Source organism: Bombus vosnesenskii, unplaced genomic scaffold, assembly GCF_011952255.1.
Source record: "Bombus vosnesenskii isolate JDL3184/JDL3185 unplaced genomic scaffold, Bvos_JDL3184-5_v1.1 scf7180000016263, whole genome shotgun sequence".
Taxonomy (NCBI): domain Eukaryota; kingdom Metazoa; phylum Arthropoda; class Insecta; order Hymenoptera; family Apidae; genus Bombus; species Bombus vosnesenskii.
In genome coordinates this window covers 474,303-502,228 of record NW_022884332.1, presented here as the reverse complement: position 1 = coordinate 502,228, position 27,926 = coordinate 474,303, and the positions used below count along the sequence as shown (strand labels likewise).

At 38.4% G+C, this 27,926-nt stretch overlaps 1 protein-coding gene across 5 annotated transcripts in view; it reads left to right on the top strand.

Moving 5' to 3' along the window:
• LOC117242093 (protein couch potato) overlaps positions 1 to 27,926 on the top strand; it is a 184,168-nt gene that overhangs the window by 78,658 nt on the left and 77,584 nt on the right. For all 5 annotated transcript variants that reach the window (XM_033508476.1, XM_033508477.1, XM_033508473.1 and 2 more), the window contains exon 2: positions 7,030 to 7,107. In XM_033508476.1, the coding sequence (XP_033364367.1) occupies positions 7,030 to 7,107 (78 nt within the window). The remainder of the gene's footprint in view (positions 1 to 7,029; positions 7,108 to 27,926) is intronic.

The window sequence follows — 27,926 nt, the reverse complement described above, 5'->3', positions numbered from 1 at the left end:
TTTTTGTTCTCTCGTATCGTAGTTGATCGATGATTTTATCGTCACAGGTGCCAATTTCGATTTTTCTATTTGTCCGCTCTGATAAATGTTACAGTTGTAAGCTCGATGTGTTATTACCGTGATACCGTATGTACGATCATCGACACAACGTTCGATGATTGTATTCAGAATAGTTCTTACAATAGTCGAGATTCGCTTTATATTTCTTAAAGTCGTTTCACTTATTTACACCGAAGCAATTTTCTTGCAGTTTGTATGCCAATTCCGGATAATTCGATCAATAACGTTGGAAAATTTCTCCTCGTAAATAGTTTCCCAGTAATCCTCCTTTGATTTCACAAAAAGATAACTATTTAACCTGGCGATTTTGTCTGACAAAGTCCCAGACGAGATTTAACTTCCGATCGTCTGTGTCGATTTTAATCTGAAACAATTTCAACGAAAGAATATACGAACACGTAATTACTCTGTATCTTCTATCGCGATACTTTTATCGGATCTTTAATAATCCTTCGTGTTACTACGTACGCTCCGTTTCAATTTCAATTTCTAAATAATTGAATTTCGATCTTTCGACCTTTAATTAACTTTCATCCGCTTCGCGCAATCAGTGTAGCTCTTTGCGCTTTTCTATACTCGTTGAAAGAATTTGCAAATTCCCAACTATCTGTCTTTCCCCGATTTGGTAACAACAGAAAGAAACTAGATTAAGAGAGGAAACGAACAGGGATTAAATTTGATTTCTCGGAAAACCAAGCGTCGCGCCAACGACTTACCGAATCGCATGCCATCCACTTTTCCTATTCCACCGCCGCGTGCCACGTAATTTTTGACCATTTTCTCGAATTAACACCAAGAGACGAATTAAATTAAAAAAGAAACAGAAAACGAACAAAGATTAAATTCGATTTCTCGAAAAACCAAGCGTGCTATATTCGCTTCTATCATTCCATCGCATTCTGTATAATTTTTGGCGTTTCGAGTTTCCTCGAATTAACCCCAAGGAACGAATTGAATTAAGGAAAAAGAAAAAAATGAACGGCGATTAACTACGATCTCGATCTCGAACGACTTTGCTCAACGACTAGTTTTCTTTTATCACCTTTTCCGCGATCCTTACTCCACTTGTCCGCTATATCAACCATTCACCTACCGCTTCATGCGACGAATCGCTCTTCTACTATTTCGTCGCATTCCGAACGATATTGCACACGTTTGTTCCATTTTGAGACAGTTAGAGGAATCGCGTGCTACGCCTTGCGAGTCTTCCGCCGGCGCCGAATTTCACCGTCTCTCGTCGGGACGTACTTGATTTCGCTCATCCGGAAAACCTTAGCGAAGCATCAGGTGCTTGCAGGTGCAAGGTTAAATTGAATAGGCGCTCGCGAATATCAACGTCATCGTGTTACACGAGCAGAGGGAGTTTAAGCCTCCTTCTTCCGGCACATGCCGAAGTAAACACGGCGTCGCGACGCGCGAATAAGAACGCGAACGTTTCCTTTCTCTTTTTTTCTCGCTATTTCGTCGCGTCATATCGCGACTTTACCTGTAGCGATCCTCCTTTTTACTACCTTGGCTTTTGCCTACGAAAGACACCGCGAAAGCTCAACGACCGACGTGAAGTAATCGGAAAGGAGTCGTACGAGATTACGAGCGTTTACGGAAATTCGTATTTTCACGACATTAACTAAAAACGTAGAAGCTACTGATTTTCAATTTCTTTAATTTAAAATGTTTTTAATCGGACGCTTTTAACGAGATACTTTCGATATACGCCCCGGGATAAATGTAAAAAGAAATCTAAGAATTCGATATATCGCTAATGACAAAATTATATCAACTCGAAGAGTGGAAATTACTCGAATTTTAAATAGTTTGAAGTAGACGATTACGATTAGGATATTTTTTCTCTCGCAAGCAAATAGCGTAATACGCATTTAATACGTATACCAACGTATATATAACCAACGATGTAACGTTTTATGCTAATTTTAAAAAGTGAAAAGGATCGTGAACGAATATGGGTTATTGTTTGCTAATTCGTCAATTAATATCAGGTATTAGAGCCAATAAATCCGCACGATATCTTTATCTGAATCTTCGTTTATCTATTGATCGTATAGGTTACGAATTACTTCATGCGAGACATCTATTCCTTAACCATTGCCAATTCGAGCAACGAATTAGCTCGTTTTCTTCTATTAATAGATCGATACACCGGTCTTCGTACTTCCGTTTTTTCTTCCAAAAGATTATAACCTTTCTCGACGTTGTTGGGACTTTTTAACGTTAAAAAAATATCGGAAATCTCGACAAATCTCGTTTCGATCCAGGCGTTAAATATTTTCTTAGAAAATGGAAAGTATCCGTTTCGATAGAACGTAAAAAAATCGTTAGCGATTCTTCGAGAATTCTCGATCCTTTTCTTTCTTTCGATCTTACGTTAAAAATTTCCTCGAAGGAGAAAAAAGCTTTTTCGTCCGGCAAAACTAGAGCGAAAAATAAAGCGATCGAGACGCGAGGATTCCAAGATCTCGAACTTGGAAGGTCGCCCGAGAAGGATCGGAACGCGACAAAATGGAAAGTATCGGAAAAGAGAAATGGCGAGGCCAGACATCAAACGAATCTCCACCGAGCAACACCCTCGAAATCAGCGACAGTTCGCACCCGACAATCGTTAATTCGTCGTCAAAGTATCGCGGGGACAGGCGCCAGGGTATCCATTAAGAGCAGTGAAAGCGGCTGGTTGTATCGTTCCCCGTCGTGTTTCCCTTATCCACCTGTTCGCAGCATTGTTTCTGACGCATTACGCGGCACTTTATTCCTGTGGGAAATCGCGTTACCGAGCGCTTCTCCTCTTCTGCGGAGACAATACGTGAGAAGATGTAGATCGATGCGTTCGCTGCACCGGGATCGATCCCGACAGCGTTCTCACGGGACAGTCTGTACATATGCGCGTTTCCGCTCGAGGAAGCGACTTCCGTCGAATTCCTTCGGCCATTCGTCCTGTACCGGGTGTCCCATTATTCGCGTTTTAACGTTTGAATCGGTGGTTCTTAACACCGTTTATCGTACAAGGTATGGAACAGTCGAGATTCCGTTCCATTGGTTTGGATACAGCAGCGTAAAGATAGGGTACACAGGGTGAAACACGTAAATTGTTACAATCCGTACTCTCCGAAATCGTTATAGAAACGGACGTGAAATTTGGTCGCGTTGAATGATTCAGGGGGCTAACGATAAATTTAAGTAAGCAAGTGCCAATTTTTCGAAATAGAAGTTACAGCGATGAACAATTTTTAAGAGCAATTTTCGGTTTTTTCTCACTCGCTCGTTAACGTCTATATTCCAAAGAAGGTACGAGCGACGAAAGAACGAGAAGAAAGTAGATCGCAGCGTTCCTTGGTACTTCAAAGTATATCATATAGCGATAAATCAAATTTTTAGATATCGTTGTATTTTCCCCTCGTTTTTATCAACGAGTGTTTGTCTGTCTTTTGCACTGAAATAAATACAAACGAACGTAAAATGAATGTAATACGTACGGGTGCCTTTAAACGATATTTAATACTAAGAATCACGTTGACATTCTCTCCATTCGATAATTCATACAGCTTAAATTCAACTCCACCTAAAAGGTCTTATCTCGATCGCGATAGTAAATCAAATCATCGGACAGTGAATCCTTTATCGTGGAAGAAAGTTCGTCGGAAGCATAGCACAAGACGGCATTTTCCATCTGGCATAGCGCCAAATCAGTATGTAATTTACCGTCTCCGTTTTGCTTACTTCCGTGGCGGTCACAATGCGTTCTCAGGCTGCACGGGAAACTGGGTCAAGAATAGGTTGAAGGGAAAATACCACGAATCCCGACAACTTTCGGTATTTGCTCGCCGTTTGAATTATCGATTGCATATTCAGGTAATTTCATTGGGACAATTGTAAGTAGCAAGAGATCGAGACGAATCGAAGGTAATAATTATTCTCGAACGAAAGTTAATAAGCAGATCGATTTCTCTTTTAATTAATGTATAGATAAGTAAGAGATTGAAACGACAAGGGTGAATAAAAAACGGGTAATACTTAACAATTTGACCGATATCTTCGAGCTTTTTCAAGCTTCAATACGTTGGAAAAGATTATTTGAAAAGATAAAGTATCGTTTAAAAAAGCGTCGCGAACGATATAATTTTATGTAACGATATAAAGCAAAACCTAAACTAAAACCAACTGTTATTTCCAACTATTATTACGATCGTAGACCTTAAATAAACGATACTTACGATTGTTTGCGACATTTTTTAAAACGATATTTTGTCTTTTCAAGTAGCCCTTTTCAATGTATCGAAGTTTCAAGCAAATCGATCAAATTATAAAGCATCGTCAAAAGTTTACTCGTGCAACATCCAGTACCGAATGGAAACACGTGTAAAACGATCAATGAGAATAAGTTTATCGATGTATCGATTCAAAGGTCTTCCCACGTCCATTACGATGACGTGTTTTTCGGCTGTTGCTACTTCCTTTCTTAAATAAGAAGAGAATACGATTATTTTTTGAGAATATTTTTTGAGAACAAACGATCGATGAGGTTTTTCTTTGTGAATTACGAATATCATCGTCCCGTAACTTCGTAAAGCGCTAATCATCTATCGTATGATTTTCTTCAAGTTCGTAAATAACTTCTCTCGTCACTGGCTCTCGTAAATCTCGTTTTTTTCTCCTCTTCCTACGTAACTATTCGCGCCCGTAACGTGGTAATTACTGGGTGTTAGTCGCGTGTTATTAGAATCAATATTTTTGTTCTGTCAGACAGTCGCGGCGCGATAGAAAGACACTCTGTAATCTCCTGTTACGCTTAAAACGACACTGGACTTATATAACGAAAAGAAATCGTTGACGGGAAAGATCGGAACGTCGTCGCTTTAAATTAATTCGAAAAGATCGCGAATGGGAAATCGCAGAAATGCCCGATGATTTAAACGATGTAAATTAGTAAATACACCGCGTGTAAATTCATACCGAGTTCTAATGATCGAAAGCCATCAATCACGTGACGTAACAAGTAGCGTACTATTAAATTGCCATTAAGTACTCCGTTCGTGGCAATTATCAGCTTCTGTTTCTGCCAACAAGAAGAAGAATGATGTACGTATCGTCGATCTTAATTTCTTTTCTCGTAGCCACGCGTATCGAGTTCGTTAATAAGGTGTTAAAGTTTGTTTCTTCGACAAAAAGTGACATTGCAAACCTTGCGCTTTTCGATCGTAAGTTTTCGCCAAGTTCCGAAACTAGTACGCGACGAATGGAAAACTTTTCCAATGCTCGATCGATACAAGCTCGAAATCAAGCGAATTTTCAGCGAATTAAGGCGTCTGTCCCGCTTCCTACCTCCTTTGTATTCCTGTTTGAGAAACTCTTATTGCCGATGGTTTGAGACGACTCTCGTCAGATGCATTCTTTAGTTGCACGACGTTTCTTTTCTTCGGTGTGACTTTAATTGAAGAAATCGAGCCGTCCTTTCTTCGTTGAGTATTAAAATTCCCTTCCGTGCTCGTGATTCGCGATAGTTTAGCTTCAACGACTCTTCAAACGCATCGTATACCTACTTTTCTCTTTGTCGTACTCTTCGTATCTCCTTAACGTCGCGCAACGTATCTGCTAACGAAATACGGATGGAAAGGAACAAAAGCACGCGGTAGTACGAAAATGTCCGTCACTTAGTCGAAAATAACTCTGCAAGTGCGAGCGCACCATCTATCACTTTAACATGCTCACTTAAAGCTTCATCGTGTACGCATCGCACGTGCTAATCAAGCGAGCTTAATTTAACCCGTAATCCATAACCGATTACGATCCGCGTAATAAGGCTGTCGTAATTAATATAGTCAAGTATCTCGAGGAATGTCTATTTCGTGTTATTTTTCGTCCACGTTACACCCGATACCGACGTTCATTTGCTTCCGAATCGAAACTTTTATTAACACATTTACCGGCCAACGTATTTTTTAAGCTGATGTTCCATTCGCGATAATTGAATTCTACGTTAAAACGAACAACGTAACGCGTAACTGAATTTACGGTATTGAGCTTTAAAAAATAGAATATGTAACGTAGTTCGAACACTTTGGTTGGCGCATATTGCTGCAATTTCGTGAAAATGCGCGGAATTAAATATCGCGCAACGTAAAAGTGACATCAGCAATTTGTATCTTTAAAATTTTATCTCGTTTATCTATTACAGCACTATCGTGTTTTAGCGCTGTGCATATCGTTAATTTGCAATTGCGTATACCTACGTAGAGCTGGTCCGAGTAAGAATAAGGCTAACGCTAAAACGAATTAAAGTATCTTTCAATTCGACCAAATCCTATCGTTTACCGTAGGATCGTGGAAATACGCGCGATCGAATTTTCTAATGCACGAAGCGATCGCCGGAATGAATCGAGAATTCTTAACAAACGTTACCGTTAAGATAATATCCTTCCGGTTGCGTATTCGTGTATAGATCCGATTCTTTCGATTTCTAGGTAACTTAGAACTTTTTAAAACGTTCCAAAATCGTACAAAACCTGTCAAATATTTCGTCGACAAAATTCCGCTGACAAACTTTTTATCGACAACGCGGATAACCTACTGATCGACGATCCTGCTTGTTGCCAAAATCCAGGAACCGATCTTCCAACATCCTTCGTAAGAATCATCGACGAAAACCGAATTCGCTCGGATGTAGCGAGAGAACCGAGGCGAAATCGGTCGTTAAATTGGCAAGGGAACAGGAGACGAAGAAAAGGTGGTATTACCGTCTCCTATTAATTCGACGATTAGCTGTCGCGAGGGCAGCAGTCAAACGAGAGAGAGAGTAGACTAATTCCAGGTTATCCTCGTCCATTCTTCGTTCCAACTCGACTTCTTCTTCCGTTCTCGTACACTATGCTCCCTTGTTCTTCCGTCTCTTCGTTCTCTCCGGCCTTTCCACGATCAGGTTAATTAACTCGATTATCGTTTTCTTTCTTTCTTCTGTTACAGGTGCGCACCTTGTTCGTGAGCGGCTTGCCGATGGACGCCAAGCCGAGGGAGCTATATCTGCTCTTCAGAGCATACGAGGTGAGTCTTGATTATTTTGCAAGTTAACCTCACCGGCCATCGTACGACTGGGGTACGACCTAACGTTAAGGCTGATCTAACGTTTTTCAAACTAGCATTACTTTTTTACCAATGCTCCTCGGAGCATACGACGCGAGTCTCGATTATTTTGCGAGTTAACTCGACTTGCGACCCGTAATTGGGCCATGACCCGACGTTCGAGCTAATCTAACGTTTTTCAAAGTAATCCTACTTTTTTACCGATGCTCCTCGGGGCGTATCGGACGAGTCTTGATTATTTTACAAATTAACCTAATCGGTGAAAGTATACGAAGTACTAGTCTTTTACTAACGCTCTTCGGAGCATACGGGGTGAGTTTTTTGATTATTTTACGAGTTAAATTAACTGGCCGCTGTGCGATCGAGGTATCACCTCGTACTAAAATTAACCTAACGCTTGCGAAACTGATATTGATTTTTCACCAAACGCGTCTATTTTCAGTATCGTTTTTCTTTTCCTACTTTTTTCTCTTTCTTCTTTCTTTTTTTTTGTTATATACTATGGTCTTTCGTTCTAACGAAGGTTCTGTTCCACTCAAACGTGGACTTTAAAATATAAAAGCGATTCAACGTTACTATAATAATTCTTCGGTATACTACCTATACTATATGGTTCGAACACGCGTTTATCGTTGTGCGACTCAAGTTAAAGAAACGATTTACCTTTAGTCGTAATCTGAGAAAATTTTGCTCTGAGAAAAAAGAGCGGAGTGTTCCTGTCGAGTTGTTCCGTCGAGTTTATAAATCTTTTATATCGTTTATCGGAATTAACGCGAATAGGTATTACGCACTGTATGACGAGAAAAGATATCGATGGAATCGCTTGAAACACGACGAGTAATCTACTTTGCTTAAATCCAAGTGTCGAAGCACGAGAAGCGTGTTACGTTCTAAAGTTCCAAAATCACCCTGATCGACGATTGCGTTCCATCGTTCGTTGTTCAATTCGTTTCGACTTTCACCGATCGATGATAATCTCAAACGTGTATGCGATAAAATCGTAAAATTTAGAAAATTACGAGATCGTAAGATCTAGAAAATTACAAAATTACAAAATTACAAAATTACAAAATTACAAAATCGAATTTAGAAAATTACAAAACCGTAAAAGTTATTCTCGCGCGAATTTTGCGCTAACGATACAAAGAGAAAAAATGTCTATTCGAGGATTTTTCAAAGTTCGAGATATATAGCTGGAGAAGTAACGACGTTGACCACGGTTTTTACCCAGAAATCGGAGTAGATATCACGCCGGAGAATCCGTACGAATCGTTAAAGAGACGCGATAAGGGTCGAAGAACGGAGTACATTTCACCTAACTTTCCCTCTTCCAATCGTGAGTTTTCAGATAAACGGGTTATTCGGCATTCGATTACGTGATTTCATCATCTCCTTCGTCGTAACACTCTGCAACTTACTTCTCTAGGGAGAGGCAGGTGATTCGACTTGCCTAAGCTTAAACTCGATCGAAATTTGTCGCAGGTGTCGGTTAATCGACTTTGGGTCGACTTAAGTAAACGCCGACTAATAGATTCGCGTACTTACATGTAAGTACGCTTTCTCTGCCTTTCTTTCCTCGTAGTCTACTGTTTTTTGTACGTGTTCTTTCCAATTTGTCATTTCACTGATAAATAAATAACGATAGTCGTACGTGTACCGCAAAATCGTAAGATCGATTCATTCATCTCGTTGATTCATTCATCTGTCGTAATTTATTAATCTTTAGATTATTGAACTTTCGTACAAATTACTTGACACTTTGAATTTTAAAAAGGGATACGGAATACTTCTTATTTTATCTCTTTATTTACTTATTTCTCAATTTTTAAATAATTATCTAATTATTCTAACTAATAGCTGTCGTTTTACTTTCTCGGTTATGTATCTACCTTTTGATTAATTTATCGTTGACCTGTTAAAGGAAGCAATAGCTCCGCTTGTTTAAAGTAAGTAAAGTAAATGATCATATCTTGCTCGAAAAGAATTTCGTATTTCTAATTAGTTAGGATATATACGCAATAGAGCTAATTTAAAACCAAGTACGTATAAATGTAATCGGCAGCGTAAAGAAGCGTAAGCTCTGCGCGAAAATTCTGTTACGCGTTAGTTCGGTTGAAGAGTATTGGACGATACTTGGGCGAAATAGCATCATCGTTCATATAAACCAACTTTAACTCATTTGAGAGAGAGAGTGAGAGAGATAGAGAGAGATTATAAAACGAATTGTGCTATCGTGCATTAAATTTAAGAGACAATTTGAAAATGTAAACGATCTTTTAATCGAATCGTATCTTGCAGTTGCGTTAAAAATTATCGCTGGGATTTCCTCTATATCGCTATCAAAGTAATTTAGTTTTGTTCAGTATGAAAGATTAATTTGCCTCAAACGAGTAGTATTGGATAATATCGATTCAATGGCACTTGCAGAATTATCCCTTAAATGAGAGCTACTTGTACAAGAGCCGAACATATTTCGTATAACTTTATACGCGAAAGTTAATTGTTTTTATGGACGAGATGAATTTGACGGTTCAAAGATCCTTTTTTAATCGGACGTCAATTATTTCGTACGTTATTTTACTTAATTTTAGATGTAAATTATAGTTTCTTACATTCGACAATTTGTTGTTCTAAACATCTTTCGTATTCGCTCTTCATGTCGAATCAGACTCGTCGAAAAGAAATTCATCGATGATTTTAATTATCCTATCGACAGGACAATCCGCGACAAATTCAAAATCCATTTGAATTTTAAATTACCTTGATATTCCATATTCAGTTCGTTCTTTGTCTACGAGACCTTTCGATTCTTGTAATTATGCAAAGTATTTAAAAGAAAAAGGTCACTCCTACCAAAGCCTAAGAAGAAATACCTTACTACCAAAACTTAATACCGAGCGATATAAAATATAGTAGGAGAAATACATTATCGTTAAAACGAACAAAATGAATTTTTCTACTCGCTTCAATCTCAAAGAAAATCTCAAATAAATCGACTCTGTGTTAGCAAATATTTCAAATTCAATATATTCGAAATGCGATAACCCGGCGGCAAATTTTCATGCGAATTTCTGTTTTTATGCGTAGAACTCGGACGGAGTTTATAACAAGTACTTTACTTTAGATATTTCTCGTATTTTTATAGTTCATGCGCGTTCGATGCAATTTTACATCTCTAAATTAAATATAATAAATACATAAAAATTCACAGTGCGATAATAACATTTTCAGTATCTCGTGAAGAGGAAATTACGTCTGGCGTAATATCTTTTCCGAAACGTTGAAAGTCAACACCGCGGATCGAAAGGGCACGATGGATTTGCGAGTAAAATCTTGGAACAGAGGGGGAGAGCGATTCTATCGCCGATTCTCTCTTTTTTTTATCGTTAAAATTGTCACGGCCATTGGGATATTCTTGTCTGTGGCTGACACGCCGTTATCCTCCTCCACTGTCACAGAATTCTGCCTGCACGCTCTGACAGCCGACAGCAGCCATCCACATTTTCATTGTCCTATTTTGACCGTTATCGTTGGCTTTCTCTCTATCGATCGAATTAATCCAGCCTAATTTAGCTGCAATTTATTAATATTTGATTAATAACGGAAACATCGAGGGATCGATAGTACGAGTACAAGTGAAATACGATGACAATGACGATGATATATTTGGTTTATCCCGACCGATGTTTGCGATATTTTCCAGGATTGCGGATAGAAATTAAATATCGCGTATGACACGTGGCTTGTTCCGACCAATATTCGACTAATATTTGATGTTTTAATATGGTACCGTCGTAATAGTGTTGATTGCGAATAATTGATGTTTCGATAGAGACTAAAGATAACAGTATACGCGTATGAAAATGAAATGTTCGTTTCACGATAATACTTCGATTACGTCGATTAATCACGGGTTAATATACAATATTTTATAGGATATACGTTAAAGAGGAGTTCGCGATAATACGTAGTGTTATTTAATTTGTTGGAATATTCGATGCTATAGAAAATTAGGGATGATATTGTACGTTAAATTTAGATATAACGACGATGATACGTTAATTACGTCTATTAGCGTTGAATTAATGTTTAATATTTCGTATCATAGGCATAAAAGAGGAATTTCAGATAAAGCGTAGAGATAAAGTGTAATAATACTTAATTAGGAATATTCGATTCTCTAGGAAATTAGATATAACACTGCCGGTATATGGAACTTAAATACAATAACGACGTTTCAATTACGTTCGGTCATATTAAATTAATAAGAACGATCGATATCAAGCGTTAAAAACCGTTTGCCGTGCGCATACATTACAAATCTGGGATTTGAAACACGATGGACAAGGAGGTAATTATCGATTAGAGCGGTTCGAGAAATAATTTCCTCGAATGTGATGGAACCGTTTTTAAAGGTATCGTAATTTATCTAAATTATATGTTAGATAAAAGTTATAGTTCCTTTGGTATTTGCTTGATCGAAGCGATACGATGATATAACTGCGGCAGTGATAAGGGAACGAAAAACGAACAACGAGAATGACAAAAGGGAGAAGTATAATATTTGATCGCAACGCTGATCGGACGTTTGCCATTTGATTAAATTAACTAATTAAATCGCGAGCGTGTTAACTGAACGTGAATTAATTAATCTGCTCGTAGATTGGCAATAGCGAAAATTAAAAATGAGCGACGTTTATCTTGCGTATTGCGTCCGATTTAAATAATAATGGCTACGAGCAATTCAAGTAATATTACGTTATATCGAATAACCTACTTATAGACTCGTATAACGTACGATACAGGAAACACGATCGATATACGACAGTCCGTAATATCGATATTGTTTCTTTTTTAAATTAATCGAGAAACCTTTCAGCTCTCTGGATCTACGTTTTACATAATTCATTTCGTTAACAATGGTACGAGATTTAACGAAATCTACATAATTTACCACATTACGCTCTCAGAGGACTTGCTTTGTTAATAAATAATAGACTTAGCGTTACAGTTAACTTCATTGAGAGCGAACAGTAGAACGCTCCCATTGTATTATATATCAGAATACTACTCGAATCTAACAACTTGAAATTTTAATTTTCTTCCCTTCTATATAAATTTCATTAACATCGATTAATTTTTACTAATTTTTACCTTCGTTTGTATTCATTATTAGAACGATGTCCTATCGCATTGTACGTAAACTCGTAGTAACACGTCAATATATACTTCCTTTACCAACTTTTTCCAACTATTCCGATCTCAGAATTTTTTCTTAGCAAAAATAATATAATACGTAAAACCCTTTCATCTTTCTAAACTACGTCCTATCATAATACAATAGTACATTTCGTTGTAATCGATTCACTATCAAGTAACAAATAGGAAATTTGTACGATAATAAATTAATAAATAAAACTCTTCGCGCAACATTCTCTTACATAATCGCCACGCTTCGTCACATTTTGCACGATACATTTCACTAGCAACTAACGTTCGAAACTCCAAACAAAGACTCCCTTGTACCAGTAAGTAGGTACGTTATATCCTTAATACTCCTTTACATAATTTCTACGCCTGATCGTGTTGTAATAGTTTCTGCATAAACCTATTTCGCTATTAAATAACAGATAATAGATTTTCATAATACGTAGCACGTAAAAGTTCTTGTACATACAGTGGCAAGTGAAAGTTCAAAGAGTAAAACGGAAAAAAGGCGGTGTAATTTAGCGAAACTGAATTTCTAGTTAACGAAAGACTCGCGGAGCGTTTAGCGCAGAAAAAATGTATCTGTAATAGAAATTTTACTTATACTCGTACAGGCTGCCCGAAAAAGCCGCCAAAGATTTATTGTAAGATAAAGATTAATTGTCTTGTCATAATAAACGTTCGAAATTTCCTCTTTCCGATGGAACGCAGGCTTTCGTTCGTCGAATTCCTGCTCTCGTAGAAATATCGGTAAATGCATTTGTGTCTGTACCGCGATTCTATATAAAAATTCTATTAAGATCGACTTTCTCGGAAATATTCTTTAAACGCTTATAACTCTTCGATAAAGCACTTTGGGACATAAGTTCGTACGAACTCTTCTTAGCTACTTGACTAGGGCTTGCAATCCCGCGGGACTCGTTATTTTCAATCCCGCGAGACCCCGCGGAGAAGATATATTTAATAAGGAAACAAATTTTACCTAATTTAGGATAATCGTTCTTAACGACGAAAATTAAAATCAACCGAACAGAAACGAAATCTAGATGTAAATTCGATTAAAAGTAGCTTCTTCTTTTAGAAACGGTATTACGATTAAAAGATTTATTCTGTCCAAGCGAGATGTCAGGTTGACGACGATATGTTATATCTAAAAATTACGAACGAAATACACGTAGATTTTCAAACGTAAAACGGAAGAGATTCTGTTACACGTTTCTTACGTGTAACATTTTGTCGCTTCGATGAAATTCATTATCTTTAAATACCGAAACCTTTCAGCCTCTCGTAAATTAGCAAATTTTCACATCAATAATTTTTAACAACAACAACCAATAATAATACTAATAATAATAACAATAATAATTGCCTGGGACTATCGCACGTTTCGAGATAAACAGTCGACGTCGTGCGCGTCGTCGTTCGCACAGTTTTAGTTACACGCACAGGCCGGCAACATCGTACGGGATCCCGCAATTCCAATTTAACATAATGCGGCGCCAAGAAATGGTGCGGAGTACTGCGGGACTGAGGGATCCCGCTTTTTGGGATTCCAACCCCTACGTTTGGCCTCGTTAACACGTACTACCTATAAGTTTTGTCCCGATCTTTCCTCTTCCACCCTGTATACGCAAGTATCAATTTGAAACTTTCTTTCGTCCGTCGTTGTAACCCGTGAGCTTCGTCCCGTTTCGCACGATCCATTTCACCGTCGACTAACGTTCGAAACTTTCGATAAAAACCTCTGGTTCGCAAAGCGGACGGAAAAAGAAAAAGAAAAAGAAAAAGCAAAAAGACAGGAAACGAGTTTCGCAAGCACTCGAGCAGCACGAGGCAAACTGCAATTCGACTCCGCGTCGATTTTTCCCAGGCATCGATCGCGGCGAAGAAAATACTCCGCTGCGAATTCCCTTTTTCTCCAGAAAAATTTTGCACCGTCGACGAAAATCGTCGCGTCGTCGAATCCGCGTCGAACTTCTTCCGTCGAGATTCGCTCGAAGGAAACAAACGACACGAAAGTAACTCACGATCGAAGCTCACCGGGAACTCGTAGTCGGATTCATCGATGAAATAACGGCCACTTGAGCCGATTTCTCGAAAAATCTATCGCCCGCGATTCGTTATCGTCGTCCGCGACAGACTTTCTTTATTTTCCTCGGTTCGTCGTGCGACTAACGAGTTCTACGATGGTACAGCGAGGGGACAACGTTTCGCGGCCAAAATTAGAAACATCTTTCGTATTCGTAGCCCATTCGGTGCTTCGGAGATTATTTTTATTTATTATATTTCTTCGCGATAGCGTTATTGAATCGGTCGTATTTCAAACATACTGAAACGGTTATCGTAGTTAGCGAGAGTATAGATTTTATTTATACGAGGATGAAAAGATCGTGGCAAGATTCAGATCCGGGAACGAGGAATTAGGCAGCAAATAGTGGGAAGTCGGACGAAGCAGATGGTGCGGATCTCGCGAAACAGAATCTGAAAGACCGGAACATGTAGCGAGGAGATGCAACAAAGTAGGGAAAGCTGACGAAGATCTAAAGAGAATACTCGATGAATCTGGAGAAGGATATCCATGGACGAGAGAATTATCGAAGAATCGTGGTAAAAAGTAAACACGAGGCAAGCGGGACAAATGTAATACATACGTAGATGTCGTTAAAACGTGATATAAAGTAAACGAAAGTAAGATGTAGGTACGCAAACGCGTTGACCGCTTGCAATCGCGAAAGGCCAGCGAGAAACAAAGCTACCATTTCATAAATCTTACTCGTCTGATACACGCGGTTTTTTGCATAACGAATGATTAATCAAATATCAAGTCGCAAAAGAGTTCGAACCAATGCTCGTTACTCGAATATCTTTCCGTGATATTAAATTTCGCCATTGCCTAATTAATCGCTCGACGTTGATAAAGTACCCGATGCATCTATTTGTTAAAGTCCGCACAGAGTTAAAAATTGTAGAAAGTTGCACTTAGAACTTACACGCTCTAGTCAACAACTGTGTAAGCTACCGTGCGAAAGAAGTCCAACGTCTGTATCATCTATGACCAGTTCTTTTTTTTTTCTACACCTTCTTAAGGTTTAAATTGCTAGAAACTTTGCATCGTTTGTACATGGATCGCAGAATGCTTCCGTATAAATATAACTGAAATATACCGACTTATCCATATAACGATGTAATACAAAACCCGGATTCCAATGATAAAATAATAATAATAGTAACGGCAAGGTAATAATTAAGCAAAGCTTAAAATCTCACGGCTTTGTCCTCGTGACGCTATGTTTGATCGCAATATCGTACGAGAGAAAAAATATACGTGAACTTCGAAGCTTTACGAGATTATCGGTTCATGGAAGAACAAATTCTTTTTCTTTTTTTTTTTAATGCTAAGATTAAAAAAATTGGATTTTACCGCTTACCAGACTGCCGTCCACCGCTTAGGTATTGGGATTCGAGTTCGAGATTCTCCGCTGCTTTATCGATCGGTGGTTTCTCCTTGACTGATAGGGCAGATCGATCGCGAAGGAAAGTTCGTGTAAGTGGTATTACCGAAAAGAAATTTTACGATATCGAGGTCGCCACGATGCACAAGTTACGGGCATCCTTCGGCTGCAATATGTTTCGCCGTTTCCTTCTCTCCTCCTCCTCCTCCTCCTCCTCCTCCCATCTTCCGATGCTTTTATACAAATTAAAGGCTGTTACGAAACGATGGATCGGCGTTTTTCCGAGATGGCGTGATCGTTTGAATACGATCCTCGGTATAGAATGTTAACGTTCTGTAACATTTGTGAGCCGCTCGAGAATCACGTCGATCGAATATATCGATCGAAATGCAGAGGAAAATTACATTCACCGCCATTATTTTTTAACGTTCGAGTGACAGAGGATGGGCCAATTCCGACTTATACGGATATTTCGTGTTCATACATTCGCAGCTATTACGCATTTATTTACGTTTATTATTCGTCATCTTATCGAGCCATATAGAATTTTCTTTTGTAAAATTTATCATCGTACACACAGAGGTAAACAAATTTTTCGTTCGATCGTTCACCTTGTTGGAATAAAAAGACATTCGGTGTTTGTGACAAACATGACGATTTATGATATGATATGACGTGTTGTGATAAATAAATTCGAATTAAGTCCTTCGTTTATCGAGATTATCGTTGTAAATAAATTAAAGAAAATAAGCGTTTCTTTTGTTGGGACGTCGAACGTCGATTATGTACATTATGTTTATTCTAGTTAAGAATTTTATAGAAAGCGAAGAAGTTGATCAGTTTGTTTTTTTTTTTTTTTTTTTTTTTTGAGAGAGATTCGTACATGAATTTTGGCAATTTTATCAGTCTTTATTTAATAATTTATCCGGCAGTTTAACGAACCTTTTACGATGTAACTTTGCTTAGCAGTTTTCACGATAAATAGAAGAACGATAAAGTCACGATACAAATAATACTAACCGTTTTGAATTTTTGACATTAGTATAACAAGTGGTTTATTAAAAATTTCGATATATTACAATAAATCCGCCTACAACCGCTCGACGAGATGCTATTACCACAGGGGTGCAAAATTTACCGTGCAAATATTATCACGAGGCTACAGTGTGTGCCGGTTAAAGGTTAAAGGTGACTCGCTTTCAAGGAATCGTGTCACCGGTACGCGACGTCCAAGGAGGATATCCGTTGGAAAATTTAATATCGCCAATTAAACCTGGATCGATAGAAGATATTAAAATTCGACGCTTATTTGTGGTTGAACTGATTCCAATATCAATGTACGGGCATTCAAAAGTTTTAAATAACTGGTCCGTGTTTTTATTCCATTATCAGCGCTTCTGAATTTCAATTAAGATTCATTATTTTTTCTTTGTCTTTAAACGTACTTGTTTCGTTTGAAAGAGATTACAAAATTAATTAATCTTTAACAATAGAAACATCGATCGATATTTCGATGAATTTAAGCTCCTTTCTTCTCTAAAAGCTTGTGCATGCTTCTGACAAACTTGATGTTAACTTTCATTAGGATTAAAATACGTCTGTATATTCTTACGTTGCGTTAGTTGCAGCGTACCATTATAATTTTACGGTTATTTATGCAGGTAGTTGGTAATTCATGGTGCGATCGAAGTCGGAGATGTTTAACGGCTCAGAATAAGACGAACCTTCGTTTTTCAGGAAATCGAATTTGAAAATTTGTAAGGTGTGTGAAATTGGTGAATTTGAGCAATTGTCGATTGAACGGGAATGGGCAATCGACAAGAGTTTATTCTACGTTACGCGACTATCCGTTGCCTGCAAATAAGTTTGAAAACGAACAATAGAAATTTATCGTTTGAGGGTTCCTTTTGGAGAAAACAAAACTTGAATATGTCGAGTCAAGAATTGGCGGTATACGCGTACCAGGTAAATTTTCAAATTCAATTTTCTCGAAAATGAGATTCCAGGCGAAAAGATTTGATTCTACGTTTCTCACTTATTTTCACATGCGGAATAATCTGTTATCGATTATCTTCTGCTCAGCTGGGAATCAAGGGAATTCACGCGTGCTTTGCAAAGTTTCAAACCCGATTTCCCCCAAAAACGAAGTTTTCCTCCTCTCGTTTCGTAATAAAACGACGAAACGATAATAACGAAATAAGCGAAACAAATACCGGTAACCGGTAGAAACCTTCCTGACCCCGTTTCTTCCATCAATCGCATTTCATCCTTCGTATAGTATGTAAATCGCACGATTGAACAGTATATCATATATTCATCACACGGTATGTTGGGTATCTGAAAAGGTTCGAACCAGCGTTAAAGGCTCGCAGTAGCAATCCGAACGTTCTATCCTCGAGAATAGTCTTTTTGATTTTGCTGCTGATGGTAAAAGCGTTAAATATAAGTACACGTGTATTACAGTTAAGTAACACAGTGAGTAGTCCGACCAGTTCGATCTACTATCTATTATTACTCACCTCGTACACTTCTATATCGCAAGTTTATAACGCTTATAAATCAGTCTATCAATGACAGCGCATCAAACTAAATAAACTATGCTAAACTGGTTAAAGTATAAATAAACGTAGATTAGCAGTCGTTGATGATATATTAAACAGCCATAAACACCGTGACAGGAAACCGTGCCGGTTTTAGGCTTTAAACGCTATAATTCCGTTCTACGATAAATTAAGATATCTCTTTTAGTAGCCGGATTTTATTCCGGATAGCGAAACGATGCCAAAGCCAAGTGCGCGTCATCGACCGTAATTTCGTTCGTTCGAACGCATTGCACGTGCAATTGAGCGAACAATGCCGATGTACAATAACAACATTCTTATTCCTTCCGTACGATTCTAATTAATCATAAAAGTGATAATGCAACGTGAAATTTATGGATACAACGCGAGAGGTCTCGAGGGTGTTCGTTTTATTTCTGCGATAAAACGGCGAAACCAAATAAACACCGGTAACCATTATTTCGTTTATCGAGGTACAAGGTTCGTAAATGCGGATGAGTTTTGTGACAACAAAGATTTATGCAGCCGGTGCAACACCCAGTTTACGACTATAATTTTTAATTGGATTTATAAGAGCCTCGATTAAAAATCGAAATACGAATCGAAACACGAACTGGACTATAGAGCTCCGCGTTAAACGAACGCTATTAATTACAATTTCATTAATTTCGATACGAACGGGAATCGGCCAGATTTAAACGGAATTTATAGAAAAATATTACGCTCAATTTCATGGCAGATACATAAATAACGTTTATTTCTCGACAATTTTAGACTGATTTATGAAAACCATTCGTATCGGGAAATTTATTGTCGCGAAGGACTAGAAAATTCATCGGATAGATCGATTAAAAACGTTATCGATCGTAGCCAACACTTTCATCTCTGTCTAATTTTAATTCGCGTAGAATGACCGAGATTTTAAAAATTCTTCGCGGTACGAAGCGGCCACCAAAATCTCATTGTATATTTAATACAACGTAACATATACAATCTATATATAAACGCGTTCAAAATTCTTTCGCACATTTGCATTGTAATTTCTCGCGTTTGAGATCATCCATGAGAATCGTTCATCTTACAAATTAAACATCTACGTCTTAAAAGTTGTTTCCTTCTACCAAATAACACGCTACCAACTACAAATTTTTCGAATCTTAATATACGTAACGATACGAACGTAGCAAACGTATGGAAAAAATTCAACGCTGTCTACTTTTAATTTCGTGCACAAAGATCGTTCGCTCTACGAACGATTCAGTCAACGACTACCTAGACTATCGAATTATCCTGTGTTACCAAGGAAGTACTGCCAATTTTATCGATCCTAATACGTTTTAATGCAAAATATTCTGCGCTCGTTTTTCCGTCTAGTTTTATCTCGCGTACGAAGAAATTCTCTTCTATCGCGACTAACCGTATATTCCACCTATGAAGCAAACCAGAGTACGAAGTTACTAATTCCTTACGAAGGAGAATATCTTTAAAAAATTCTTTGCGATACCAAACGATCACTGCTGGTCACAATTTCGCCAATCTGAAAACACGCTTCGCTTTTCCTCTCAGCTTCGATCTCGCGTAGAAACGAAACACACACGTCCGGAAATCTACGACCACGCCATCAACGGTCTACAACGGTGGAAGTATATGGCTGGAAGGATTCTGTCGAGATTCAAGAAGAAATAAGGAAAGACCAGCGGTGTCTCGAGGAACGAGTATATTTTTTGACGGATACCCCGTTACGAGGTCGAGGATACCATTGCCAGAATGTTTTATTACGCGGCGGGCATTGTGCCCAGCCAGTGGAATCGACTTTTCGCGTTTCTGGCTCGGTCTGGAGTCTCCCAACAATCTCTTAATGTTCGTACGATAGTCGATACAAATATACAGAGGTTCGTGTTAGCGACGGGCTCGAATACGTCGCAAGTATGTTCCGAACATTTGCTCGCTGGATTTGAACTCTCGGTACTTCGAAAAGACGGAACAATGCTTTTAGATAGATTCCAGCTCGATTCTGCTGTTCTCCTCGCTTCTTCTTCGCGTTTGTATCTCTTCGGATATTTTCTTTCCTTTTCAACCGTCTCGTTCGTACGAATCGTGAAACAGACAGAAGATACGAAAATTACGAATCATCCAAAAAGTAAGGTTTTACGTGTAGCAGCTACACGGAACGATACGGCTTGCTCGTGGAAGCTTACAGTCACCTAGGTTCGTTCGTGCGTCGACTTGAATTATACGCGATTTAAATAAGTAGTATCGCCGAAGTTTCCATTCAAACGTTTAAAATAGCGACGCGAATCGAAGATCTTGTAACGTCAATTCGCATCAGAGACCAGGTCACACATTGCGGGCAGGATGGCGCCCAGATGTATGCGCATCCTTGGCGCGTATCCTCGATAGTCCCAAGTACCCCACACCGGGGGCTTGGAATTTTCATAGTTAAGGTCCTTCGGACCAAGCGAGTATCTCTTGTCTTAGGTTTCCTTTTACGTTTATCGTTTACCACGGGTTAACACGGAAAGTTAGTTTTTCCTCGCGTCTGGTACGTTCCGTTAGCAACTTTCTCACGAGGGGGGCCGAAACCCTTCCTGATCCACCAACCGTCTTATTATCCAATCGGAGACGGTGTCTATTGCCCTCGCTTCCTTAACCAAAATTTTCATCGACTAGCTTTCCTCGGTACACGGTATCGTCGGTAAAACTCACTTATTCCGTATCCTTAGAATAGTCAACGTATCTTAACGTATCGGTGTAACTAAGTTTTACATAACGTGGTTGGAGTGAATTGCGATTTATGTTAATTCAGCGTGTATTCCAGTTTGACCGCTGAATTTGTAATAAAGTGTAATTAAAACAAAATTAATAGTTGTGTTGCGACTCAACTATTTTTATTTTATCACCCAACCCTCAAGTTTACGCGACACTCTCACCGGTGACGATGTGCCGTCCGTCGCGCTTTTACGTTTTGCGCTTTTCGGATGCTGAAAACGTTCGTCCGAAAAGAAATCCACCAGTTTGCATTTACGATAACGTTATGGTCGAATCGTTCGTAAGACGACGAGTGCGGGAATTCAATACGGGTAGAGAAACTGTATGCGATCGTAAGTGTTCTGACCGCCCGTCTCTCGTTACAAAGGACCTCGAGAAACGCGTCTTCGTCGAAAGCGATCGACGCATCGATACAGGTTACCAATTTTTTCTTCTTTCTTTCTTTTTTCCTTTTCTTTTGCAAGATCGAAAGAGCTCTTGGATGAGTAACAGCTCGCGAGAAACGACGACTCGAAGGACATAGCGAAACGATGGTTATGCGAACTCACGGCGGAAACGTATGTCCGTAAGTGTTCAAATAGGGGTGGTGCCTGTAGAGATAGATGCCCAAGTATATGTATGATATTTTATTTGTTCCCGTCCTCTGCTGTAATTTTTTATTCATTTTAGACAAACTGGTATTCCAAATGCGCTGCCCTTTCTCTACTGTCTGCACAACCCTCGTGCATGGAATAGTAAAATTCGAAATGCTTCACGAGCATTTTACCAGAAATTTTCCATTCTCTTAAAATTTCTCTCGGTTATCATCGAAACTCCCTATCGTAATCTTCGTGCAGAATCCGATTCTACGCTGACAATCGACTAAATCCATCTTGTAAAGGCACGTAGATAGGATACGCAGTGCTTTCCGACCCTCGCGACTCCGATCAGTACCTGTCAGAATATCCATTAATTCCAACATCAAAATATTATACTTACGTAAGATTTGTACAAATTTTACGAAATTTTCAAGTGCTCCTTCCAAAATTGGAAGACAGCTTGCGAAAATCGAACACTTGTCGGTGTACGATGACCGAACCATTACTTTTTTATGCAATTTCGTATGTCCATTAGCTCATAATGAAATAAAATCTACGTAAAGACTTATTTCGTCAAATTATTCGTTAAATTGAATTACATCTGGTAACAAGTACTTCGCTTTGAATATCCTTTATATTTTTGCGTATTGTGTGTATTTTGTAAGTAATTCGCGATCGAAACTCGCTGGAAACGCGTAGTCGGATTCGTCGATGAAATAACGACCACTTCAACCGATTTCTCGAAAAATCTACCGCCCGCGATTCGTTACCATCGTCGGTGAAAGACTTTCTTTCTTTTTTTTTTCTCATCCATTGTGCAAACAACGAGTTCACCGTGGCACAATAGGAAGCAGCATTTCACTGCTAAAATTAAAAACATTTCCTACATTCACCTTTTTTTAAATTTAGAACAACTTTTATTAGTACGCGCGATGTTCGATGGATTACCGATTTATATATTTGTTCGTAATTAATTGCTTTTTAATATATTAAAACAGTGCAGTTTTTTGAATAATAAATGATAAGCTACGTTTTAAAGTCGCGAAATGGTTTGAACGGTAATCGGGTTAAAATAATCGTATACAAAATATTACGTATATCCGACATATATAAATTTAATACAATTTTTTGGTAACTCGTTATTCGAATCTTTCTGCGATTTTAAATTTCGCCATTGTTTAATTTATCGCTCGATGCCAAGATATTCGATTTTCATGCGACTTTATATTTTTATTAACGCAACTAGAGAAACAGAAGGTACGTGAAAATTTACGTCAGAAAATTTGTTTATTAGATCCGGTAACAAGTACTTTGCTTCCGATTTTTTATATTTCTCTACATTACCCTCGTTTTGTACGTTTTCGCGGCCTTAAACTTCCCATAAATGTATAAAAATGACCGAAAATCCGCAGTCTGGTTATAATAGCGGTATTCGAACCGCACGAAGCGAACTTCGAGCGTTGGATTTGATTCGGATTCAAAGTAGGTACATATTGAACTTCGTGCCATTGCTATTTTGCGGATGTGAAACGGCTTTGGCTCCTCGTCGAAGCGGAAACACGAGCCGGAAGCCAACGACCAACGCGCACCACCGAGGGCCGTTGCTTTAAATTTCACTTCGCGAGTAGAAAGTCGAACGATTTTCGATCTGCCGCTCTGCTCGTGAATTCCACTCACGCTCGCTTATTCTCGCCTTTAAAGAGATGGACACGGTGTATGATTTTATGGAAGTAGAAAGCAAGAAAATGAGTATTTACCGGAGGAGCGCGAATATGGATTCTCGGAGAAGACGGAATTAGGGCAAAGTTGACATTTTTGCGTAAAGGTAAAATATCACTCGACGGTATGGTAATGTAAGTAAGACGAAATTTTGTTTTCTTTAGAGAGAAGAAAGTTCTAACGGATCGCAGTTATTTATCGCGACTGAAAGGTTGGTGATTAACGTCGTTGAAAGCTAAGGAATTACGTTATCGAACGTTATGTCGAAATAATCGGAGAATGCTGGTAGAAAACGCCGTTAAGTGCCAGAATTGAAAATCGTAGCAACGAGAATACCGTAGTATAGAATTTGAGTGCGATTTCCCTTTTTTAAATAGTCATTAGTAATGCTGGAAGATGGTGTCGCAACGTCACCTCCGTAGAGAAAGACATAAGTGCCAATAAACGTCGATTAATTGTTTCTTGGCCTTTGTCTATGCCGTCTATCTAAATAAATGGAACGCGAAGTTTTATCTGCAACTAGGAGCCAGTGCGTACATGCTTCTCAGCGGATACGCTTTTCCTTCTCATAATAGATTAATGCGTAAGTTTTCTTTCCCGCCCGAGAAACTTGTCTCTCGACACATACGATGTTTTCCACAGACACTTCGATCGACTACATTCTCCCATTGTAATCTTAAAATTAGGAAATTGTAATTGTCGCTACGATGTTTCTCGCTACAGAATGTCATAGAGTAACTGTTAGTTCAGTACAGTGACAAAGTTATATTTTTGGATTATGAATCATCGTATAATCTGTATTGTACGTGAAGATTTTATTGTCTTAGCGTTCAGCCGGGTAGAATACAAGGCACGTGCATTGTTGTGATATGATTTTATGGGAATAGAAAGCGAAGAAGGATGTGCTCGCTTGATGAGGAGTAACGAGTTTCTTGGGAAACAAGAAAGTGAGATTTAATCGGCAAACATTTTGCAATTTTTATCGTTGTATATTTCTATGTTAATCCTATTATTTCTTTCCTTTCTCTAGGAACGCTGCATTTTTATTTTTTCGAAGTTAATTACGTTTTACGAGGAAGGAGTCGAGGAGAAATCACACTTACGGCAGATAAGAACGAAAACGTTTTTTAAGTCAAAAGTATCAACCTCGGGGTCGTCGGTTCGTTCTTTAGATATCTCACAAATGTATCCCGCATTCGTTCGTTCACGCATTTCGATATCAAATTTTAATACACCCTTTACTCCGTTTTCCCTCTTTTACGTCTAAAATCGATATTTATTCGGCAGACAAATGAAATGGCTTTTTAATTTAGATTTTCGATTCAGATGCGCCGGTCGCGGCAATTTCAATTTAGCAAAATGGTTCTCCAATATGGCCGTTCGGTTGATTTAAACAGGTTTTCCATCCGAAGTAGTTTATCCGCGTATCAATCACACGGATCTTTCAGCCAACTATACGCGAGTTAAAGCTTTCGTTCTCTTTCTTCCTTTTGCGTGTATACCTTTTGAACGATCGCGATTCGAGTTTGTTCACGCGCAGACAAAATTTCACTTTGTCATATATTTATTATTTGGCACGCAAATCTGCCTCTGGACTATGTACCAGTGGCACCGAAATATTAGAGGATGGATGGACAAAGCGTTTCGAGAAATTAATAGTCGCGCGTATGTTAAAATCCTGCGGGGAATCGACTTTTACGATTGTTGAAACGCGTTGCTCGAAACGTGTGTACGTTAAAAATAAAGCTAATTTCGTCACGTTGGTGCTCGTGAGAACAGAGTGGTGGTATCTACCGGAGCTGTGATTATGTTACATTCCGAAATTATTACAGGGAAATTCCACGCGTTTCAACAAATAGAAGCTGAACTAGCTGCGACAAGGTTTCTTTTTGGTCTTTAAGTAGCAATTGCGGAATTGGGGTATCGAGCCTTTGATAAAAGTGCGTACCGTGTTAATTCGTTCGCGAAAAGAGGAAAACAAGAAAATTACAGTTTAATTACGGTTAAAGAAATCTTGGATTTAAAAAAAAATACGATAATTATACAACGTATTATATTTGGATTTGTATATCGTGCCGTTTGAAAAAGTCAAATGATCTGGAAATTATATTTTCATCCTCCAAAAGAAAATTTTCCCACCGAACTTACGAACTTGGAATCGACGTAACTTTCGCGTTGAAAATCCAAAAGTTTTCTCAAACAAATGTCTCCGAGTCGGTAACTGCGTATCTCCTGAATTCCACAGGCACCATATTTCAATGATATACAAAGACTAAGAGACAAACGGCATCCTAGTCACGTATCTCTCGACAAATATCGGCGATAACTGTTCGAACGAGATTCGGAGACTATTCTCATATATTGTACTTCTGGTCACAGCATATTATTCGCGTTGTAATATATTAATATCGTTTTTGATATATCGTCTCTGAAATGGCCCGAAGAACATTTATATGATCTAGCAAATATGCTCTATATTCCAATAACGATCAATAACAGAGAACCGTACTAACAGTAAATATTAATAGTAATGGCAATAGCAGTAATAATAGAAATAGTAAAATCACGATAATTTAATGTAGCGCTTCGTTCTGTCTCCCTCGTCTTATGATTCTTCTACTACCTGCAGAGAGTATATTTTTTCTCCTTTCGCTTTTTAAAAAGCTTCGATAGCTTTGGTATTGCAACTAGCATTAGCTGTTCATCGTCGTAATATCGTCTTAGACGCAGAATAGTAAAAAGTTATACGTAATTTGTATTTGATCCATTAAGAAATACGTAAACGAAAGTTTATCAAAGAAACGTAAGTAGAGCGAGTCGCGAATTAGGAGCAACGAACAAAGTTCTATAATTTGAGAAAAGGATATCTCGTCACTGTGCTGCAAGATATTTCGATTTCTTCAAACTTGGTAAAATCGTAGAGTTTGAGTGAAAGAAACAATGGTACGGAGGAAAGGTACCGAGTAGATCCATGCGATCCAGTTTCATAGTCACGGCATGAATTTAATAGAATTCGATAATACGAATCGACTGAAAAGAAAATTACGAACGATATGTTGCGTTAACGCGACGTTAGTCCTCGATAGGTTAATAACTCTGGTAATTATTAATTCGGTGTAAACGTACAATCCGAAGAATCGAATCTAAAGTTAAATTTCAAACTAAACTTATTCGCATACATCTGTTTGTCTCTTATTTCCCGATGAAGCCTCTTTTTACTAGAGTTTACGTTCCATTTCTATGGTATATCAAATTTTTCTAATCACACAAGAGCGATACGAGATTTATTATAATCGGGTCTGATTGATCAGCATATAACGCTGCGTGTACGCAGCGCAATGGTGTACAAGTATTTTTCGTATCCGCCGTATATTGTATAACATACCTTTGCAGCTATAAATTAGAACTATAATTTGTCGTTTTAGAACAATAATTCATCGATTTAAACTTAATTTGACACGCTATATCTTGTCATTTAACGCGAAGCGTTCGTGTATCCGCCTCCTTGTAAAAGAACGCGGTTGTTAATTTCCTAACATTCCATCTTCGAATATCTCATTCTCCTATTTTTAACAATAACCCGCTACAACTTACTACAACGTGGAATATGTATATTCATCCCGTCGTAAAAGAACGAAATTCTCAAGGAACACCAAAATATGAAAGAACGTTAAACTTCTTAACATTCCATTCTCAACTATCTTATCCTCGTATTTTTAGCAAAATTCTACTACCCGGTAGTATATAATTCTTTAAACGTTCGTAAGCCACTTGTTTACAATCTCATCGACTCTCTTCGTAACAAAAACATATTAAGATCGAAGGATTTACGGTTCTGGACGCGTCGTTCGAAATTCGACGCCACATCGGATACGCAGGAAGTTACGCGATTCTCTTTGCTCTTTAGATCGGCAAAATACAGCACCTTGGCACTCGACGCGCCGTAATCCTACTGCACCAGTTCCCTGGCATGATCCCGGGCTTTTAGTGGCACAATAAACTGATGAGTACCCGTGTTATATTCGCGTGTTCCGTCGAGGAGGACGCGTGTTAATGAAAACTGAAATATCGAGCTCTTCCTGTGCGGGGTTGCGGTTGTAGACGCAGACGACGCGACGTGCCAACTTTGCCATCGAAACTGTTACAAAATTCGCGTCTCCAAGCAGATGTTTGTACGCGTTTGTTGTAAAATTTCGCGTTTTGACAGATTTGGGTTGAGTAACAAACTCACCCGCTTCACCTTTCTGGAACTATAAAAATGGAAATTCCAAAATTTTCTTCCTGTTAGTCACAATGCAAAAACACAACGAACATGCGTGTAATACGTTGAGTTTGGTATTTTTTAATTTAACCCTATTGTTCTCCTCGGGTCTGTATAACACAATGGATATTACGTTTCAACGGAAATATCAATGAAATAAAAATACTGCCTATCTATATTCCAGATCCTGTACAGATAATATTCATAATAATATAAATAATATTTATATCTG